Source organism: Ipomoea nil, unplaced genomic scaffold, assembly GCF_001879475.1.
Source record: "Ipomoea nil cultivar Tokyo-kokei standard unplaced genomic scaffold, Asagao_1.1 scaffold0497, whole genome shotgun sequence".
In the NCBI taxonomy this organism is placed as follows: domain Eukaryota; kingdom Viridiplantae; phylum Streptophyta; class Magnoliopsida; order Solanales; family Convolvulaceae; genus Ipomoea; species Ipomoea nil.
In genome coordinates, this window is record NW_017616925.1 from 93,202 (window position 1) to 100,000 (window position 6,799).

Genomic DNA, 6,799 nt, shown 5'->3' on the forward strand with positions numbered 1-6,799 from the left:
GATTTGGTTCCAGCGTTCAAGAGAGGATTGGATCGCTTTCGGGGATAGTAACACGCGTTTCTACCATGCTGCCACCTCAGTGAAGAACAATAAAGTAAGAATCAAGGCTCTGAAAGGCGAGAACGACCATTAGATTACGGCAGAGGATCAAATAAAAGACCATGTCCAACAGTATTTTGTGAAGCTTTTCTCAGAAGAGACACCTAGTGCCTCCCAACCGCTTCCTCAATGACATTTACTTACTCTATCAAAAGTTGACTGGCTGAAGATAAATGCACCTTTCCGACTCGAAGAAATTAAACATGCTCTGTTTGACATGGCACCATGTAAGACGCCAGGGCCAGATGGCTTTAGTGCTAGTTTTTACCAAAAATTTGGAGCATAGTTGGCAAATCTCTCCTCAAGTATGCTCAGAAATTTTTTGAAACTAGTAAACTTCCTATAGGTTGCAATGACACACTAATATCATTAATTCGCAAGGTGTTAAGTCCAGAAACGGTGATGCAGCTTCGGCCTATAGGCCTTTGCACCGTAACTTATAAACTCATAACAAAAACAATGACTATTAGGCTCAGAGGAATATTGGACAAATTAATTGGCCAGTACCAGACAAGCTTCACACCAGGCCGACTGATTACAGACAAGAGAAAATTTCAATTTTGGTCATATGACTATAGGGGCTTTGTTAATTACAGCACCTGACATTCAAAAGTGTCAATTTAATACCTTGACTATGTAATTTTTATCAATTTTGGTCACTCCGGTCAAATTTTGCCGGAAAATTTTAACAGTTAAAATAATGAGGATAGTTTAGTCATTTCACACCTCTTCCTTCTTCTCCGGCAAATTCATTTTTTCCGACGAATCCGTCGCAGCAGCACACCTTCCAAAGCATACTTGAATGACCTCATTCGTCCAAGCCGTCGCCGGCGATTTATTAGGGTTCAGATGGCCAAAATTCCGATTGAAAACATCTGACCGTTTGTGTAAGGGGAGCTTGAGATATCGGTGGACCTAGAAATCTTCGAACTGCACTTCTCTTTGTGCTCGTCCAACGCACCTCCTGCCCAAATTCCGGTTGAAAGCTTTTCCGACCAAAAAAAAGGCTTGCTCAAAGAAGAAAGCGAAATGCTAAAACTGATGCTGGTGCCTATTTATTCTAAAACTTCTCTATAACAACATTATGCTAAAATTGATGTTGAATAAATACTTCTCTTTTTGGATAATGTTGAATAAATACTTCTCTTTTTGGATAATGTTGAAAGCATCGCAGCAGCGCACCTCATCCTCGGATTCGCCGAAAAAGATGAATTCGCCGGGGAAGAAGGAAAGAGATGTGAAATGACTAAAATACCCTCATTATTTTAACTGTTAAAATTTTCCGACGAAATTTAGCCGGCAATTTGACCGGAGTGACTAAAATTGATAAAAATTGCATAATCAAGGTACTAAATTGGTACTTTTGAAAGTCATGTGCTGAAATTAACAAAGCCCCTATAGTCATATGACCAAAATTGAAATTTTCTCTTACAGACAATGTCTTTGTCTACCAGGAAGTATTGAGTTCAATAAAGTGCATGAAAGGTTCAATGGGTTGGATGGTTGTAAAGGTAGATCTAGAAGAAACCTAAGACAGAGTTTTATGGAGCTTTATTGATGAGACGCTCCAAGATATTGGATTCAATCATATATGGAGAAGAAATATAATGAGCTGCATAACCTCCCCAAGGCTAGCAGTGATGTGGAATGGGTAGTAAACTGGTTGGTTCAATCCAAAATGTGGAATTAGACAAGGAGACCTTATATCCCCGCTATTATTTGTATTGTGTATTGAAAGACTCAACCACATTATTGAGGAATCTATAAACTGTGGTCGTTGGAAAAGAATTAAAATTTCAAGACATGGACCTTATATTTCACATCTCTTTTTTGCAGACGATCTAGTATTGTTTGGCGAGGCTACGATAGAACAAGCAGCGGAGATGAAACACTGTTTAGACACCTTCTGCACGACCTCTGGTCAGAGGGTCAGCTTCAACAAATCCTCGATCTTTTTCTCAAAGAATACACCCCCAAGTCTGCAGCAGGAAATCACAGACACCATGGGGATCCCAAGTGTGTTAGATTTAGGCAAATACCTTGGAATTCCCTCAATCCATAGAAGGCTTAAAAGATAGTCCTTTGCTGGCATCATTGACAAAATTAAAGCAAAGTTAATTGGATGGAAGTCCAAAACTCTTTCTCTTGCTGGCAGGCAGATTATGGCATAGTCAGTGCTAACCTCTGTTCCATATTACACTATGCAAACAACTCTCTTGCTGGCTGGGGTGATTTCATCAATTGAAAAGCTTATCTGCAATTTCCAAGGGGGGGGGGGGGGGGGGAGGGGGCAAGGATGGGAAAGAAAGTGGCATCTGCTTAAATGGGACACAGAACCAGGTAGCGGACTCCCTCGCTAAGCTCTCCAGACACTATCCTAAGGGCTTGCATGTTTTCGCAAACCCTCTAGAAGAAATACTTGGCCTGTTGGAAGATGATATTATTGGCCTCCCAGTCTGGCGTTTTGTAAATAATGCATACTAACTGTGTATATGTTCGATCCTTGGGTTTTCCCACTCCAATAAATTAAAAAAAAATAAAATGATAAAATTAACTGTGAATAATTATGGCCCTGTTTGGTAACGTAGTTAGCTTATTAGTCAATTTTGACTTATTTGGCCACTATTAACTGTTTGACTTGATTAAATAGTCAATATAAGTGTTTGATTAATTAGTTTTTTGTAATAATTTATTGCTCCAAAACACTAAAATTAAAAAAAAAAAAAAAAAAAAAAAAAAAAAAAACTACTTAAAACAGTTTTTTCGATAAATTTTTTGAGAAAGTTATTTTGTATGTGATTAGTTATCAGCTAACAATTAATTTATCAAATATTTTTCTATAACAAGCTAATGTTATCCATTAGCCAAACCCACTAACTAAATCAGCTAACAATTATTTACCAAGTATTCCATAATAAAAATATTTTGTTTTTTTTTTAATGGATAATTTTCTTGTGTCGATAGAGATGACATGCGCCTACGTGGCTTTGGACCGAGGAAACCTCTTCCCCGATTGAAGGAACACTTCGAACGCGCGCAATGCTGCGCGTGTTCCACCTTCCCCGTCACCATCAACAATCCCGTACTGTGTCTGAGTCTCCATTATAAAATGAGCTCCACCACATGGATCCCAATTCCTTCCCAAGACCAAAACTATACCAACAAGAAACGGAGCTGTAGACCCGCAAGCAAAAGCAACGGACTTTAAAACCCTAAAAATTTGATCGCCACTCGCAAGACATTCTTTTCTTTTCTTCTCTCGCAAAACAACGAGAGAGAACTCTGCATTTAATCGAATTGATCTGAAACCCAGATTGAAGGGGACGGCGGATTAATTTTTTTAAAAAAAATTATACTTTTAAAATAATATAAACAGAACGGAAGAACATTGAAAATGTCGGCTGTAGTATGCGGCAAGAGATCATACTTTGATGAAATTCCGGCACCTAACTCAGGCTCAGCGTCGCCGCCGAGTGCAAAGAAGCTTCGTTGCTCGTCCTCCACCTCTCCGGTCCGGTTCCCGGTTTCTCCGCCGCCGCCGTCGCAGAGCCTCATTGATCAGCTGAGAGCCCAGTTTCCTGATTTCGACACTCAGGTAATAAAGCTTCTGTCTTTAGTCAGCTTATGTGGCTACTGAATTTTGTTCTTTTATGTTAGTGTTTAGGGTTTCTCCAAAATCATGTTTTTAATCTGGCTTGATTGATCTGGAACCTGGATGCTTATTATTCGTTAACATTATTTGTAACCTTTTTGAATTATTTTGAAGATATGAAGTATAAAAATTTCTCAGTAGTATCAATTATTCTGATAAAATAGGCAAAATTTATTTGGTGACAGCAAATTTTCAATTTAGATTTGGAAGTGGATTGATTTTGCAGTTGTATAGGGTCTTAACCTCTACACAATTGGTTTTTTTGCTGTGTTCATTCTATATAAGATATTGGGATTAAATCTGTTGTTGCTGTGAATTTTGGGGAATGATGTAAAAGGCAATTTACTCAAAACAGCTATGATAAAATTGTTCCAAGTATGTGTTATTAATCATTTTCAGTTCATTTTATGTAGCTTTGATTCATATGCAGTCTGAGGGTAGATGTTATGAATCCATTTAGTCCATGTTGTCTCCTTTTGATTCATGAAAATTGAAAAGTTTGTACCTTTTTGTGTCTCAAAGGGTATTCCTTGAGTGACGAGAGAAACCCCGCAACCACTATTTGATGGTGTGTACCCTTTAACCCTGCCTTTGACCCTATACGGCAAAGGACCACAAGAAGGTAAACCAGCATTGGCTGCCCATAGCTGACCGGCTCAAACCAAGAAGGCCAATAGGCAACTCCTGCTGGGAGTTGAACTTGGTTGGGGTTGCCCCCTAGTATTCCTTTATCTTGTCCAATGGCGAATGAAAACATATTGGTAGAAGTTTAATTCTTAATTGATACCCACTTCATTAGTTTGATTGCTACTTCTTTTGTTTGTTTTTATTATGATGTATAGCAAACTTTAGCCTATACTATCCTTCCTGATTGTTTACTTGTTTAGCACTTTAATAATCAGTTAAAATTAGAATGCTCTCACCCTTCTTTTGACCAAATTTTAATTTTATTTAGTATATCTATTTTACTTTCAGCTTCTTGAGAAGGCTTTAGAAGAATGTGGCTACAACTTGGATGCTGCTAACAAATGCTTGAATGAGATGCGGCAGGGGAAGTCCTGTGGTAATGTTGAAGTAAATGCAAATATGCAGAGTGGTAAGTTTTACGTAGCATGGGTGGTGTCTTTTGCATTCATTAATTTTCTTGTTATGCAATGATTATTGCAGTATTACTTCTTAAGTAGTATATTTTAATTGTTAACATTTAGAATTTAATAATTTTCCTACTGATTGCAAATCTAACGCTAGTGCAAGAATATTACTCATTCCTCCTGAGGAATAACTGCTGCTTATCGCAACTGGAAGAGAAGGGGTGGAGATTAATTTACTTGTCTGGGATCAATAATTACTTTCTCCTTTTGATTCTGTGTATTTAGATATATAATGACCTCTAAATCAAGTTTCTCCCGTCACCAAATGATGTAAGAAACCATTAAGTAGAAAGATCTATTAAATAATTAAGATTACGGGGTTGTTTTCAAACTATAGAAAAGGCTGAACATTACGGGGTTGTTCCATGAGAATATCCCTGCTATGTTTAAGCCGTGTTCATGTTATGATTGGCTGATTTAAATAGGACTTGAATATTGCAGTTTTTATATTGTTTTGATGCAGTGTCCTGATAAGCTCTTAAAAAATTGGCAGGTGCATGGCCAACTAATGGAGTGGCAATGCCTACTGAAGATCATACCGTCCAAGGTAACATTCCAATTGACGGTGTTCATTGGGTTGATTTGTTTGTGAGGGAGATGATGAGTGCTACTAGCATTGATGATGCTAGAGCTCGTGCTTCTAGATTATTGGCAGCTTTGGAGAAAGCCATTTGTGTGCAAACAGGTGCAGAAGCAGCTCAAAAGATTCAGAAGGTTGGTATATATATATATATATATATATATATAGCAGTTTGCTTCCGTATGATCTCGCCTCACTTAGTCAATCAATGTCTAAAACAATACTTATAATTCGGTCTTGAATTTGCAACCCAGTTTCATGAAACACTCAAGAAATTTTCATTCTAGTAACACCTTCAGTTTCTGAAGATACAAAAGCAGTACACCCCTTCACTTGCATGCATATTGCTTCCGTAATTCATGCTTTTCTCGGAATGATCCTTATTTTGAGGTGTTATCAGGAAAATATGATGCTGAAGGAGCAAGCTGAAGGGCTTCTCAGAGAAAATGGCATTCTGAAACGTGCTGTGGCCATCCAACATGAGCGCCAGAAGGAGCTTGACGATAAAAACCAAGAGGTGCAGCAATTAAAGCAGCTGGTTACTCAATATCAGGAGCAACTGAGAACTCTACAGGTGAAAACTATATCTTTTAGGGCACATCATAATCATCGTTTTTTTCCATTCAAACAAAAGAAATTTATAATCTCTTATCGACCTACCTGATTTGCAGGTGAACAATTATGCGCTGAAACTGCATTTGCAGCAGGCTCAGCAGTCCAACTCGATGCCTGGACATTTCCATCCAGATATCTTCTAATAAACATAAGAAAATTTAAACTAGTCATATATGCTTGCTGGCTTCTTTTAGATCTCATGTAGGGTGTTTGAAAGCATCTTGTAAATGATGATCACCAAATAGGGAACAGGAACAGGAACTTAGTTGTTTCAAATGCTTGAAGATTTTAAGTTGTACTGGATTTGATTTGATTGGTACTTGTATGCTTTAGGATATTGTGGAAAAGTGAGATTTACTTCTTGATGTTTTCACTAAGATTTGTGAAGCTTTATTCTTCTTTTTTTTAAGAAAAATTTATCAGGTGAGGTGGGGAGGCTAAGGATTTTGGTTCTGTTTAACATACCTAGCTTAAAAGGTAACTTAAAGCTAAAAGTTTAAAAGTTAAAAGTTAAAAGTTAGTAACTATTTATTTATTTTAAAATGTTGTAATAATGCATGCACTAGTTTGTAGCTTAAAATAAATTATAAGCTATACAAAATATAGCTCAAGCGTTTTGAGGGTGAGGTGAGGAATTAAAATAAAACATTTCAATGTTGTATGCACTAGTTTTTTTTTTAAAGATACTTAAAAGCTAAAAGT

The 6,799-nt window shown here is 37.3% G+C and overlaps 1 protein-coding gene across 2 annotated transcripts; it reads left to right on the top strand.

Moving 5' to 3' along the window:
- The first annotated feature begins 3,235 nt into the window (after window positions 1-3,235).
- LOC109173923 lies at window positions 3,236-6,490 on the top strand. Of its 2 annotated transcripts, XR_002052977.1 has the most exons (6): window positions 3,236-3,694; window positions 4,727-4,847; window positions 5,396-5,616; window positions 5,883-6,056; window positions 6,154-6,354; window positions 6,398-6,490. XR_002052977.1 is itself a non-coding variant. In XM_019323248.1 (5 exons), exons 1-5 carry the CDS (start codon window positions 3,494-3,496, stop codon window positions 6,238-6,240), a joined length of 804 nt encoding a protein of 267 aa, XP_019178793.1. In that variant the 5' UTR covers window positions 3,236-3,493; the 3' UTR covers window positions 6,241-6,416. The 2 variants fall into 2 exon arrangements, 1 of the variants encoding a protein (XP_019178793.1); XM_019323248.1 differs by having other exon boundaries at window positions 6,154-6,416.
- The last annotated feature ends 309 nt before the right edge of the window (window positions 6,491-6,799 follow it).

What these genes read in the sequence shown, in the direction of transcription:
- LOC109173923 (XM_019323248.1), top strand. Translation starts at nt 3,494, where the DNA reads ATGTCGGCTGTAGTATGCGGCAAGAGATCATACTTTGATGAAATTCCG. An exon ending in TTCCTGATTTCGACACTCAG is followed by an intron (nt 3,695 to 4,726) that starts GTAATAAAGCTT and finishes TTTTACTTTCAG; the next exon opens with CTTCTTGAGAAGGCTTTAGA. An exon ending in AGCAACTGAGAACTCTACAG is followed by an intron (nt 6,057 to 6,153) that starts GTGAAAACTATA and finishes CCTGATTTGCAG; the next exon opens with GTGAACAATTATGCGCTGAA.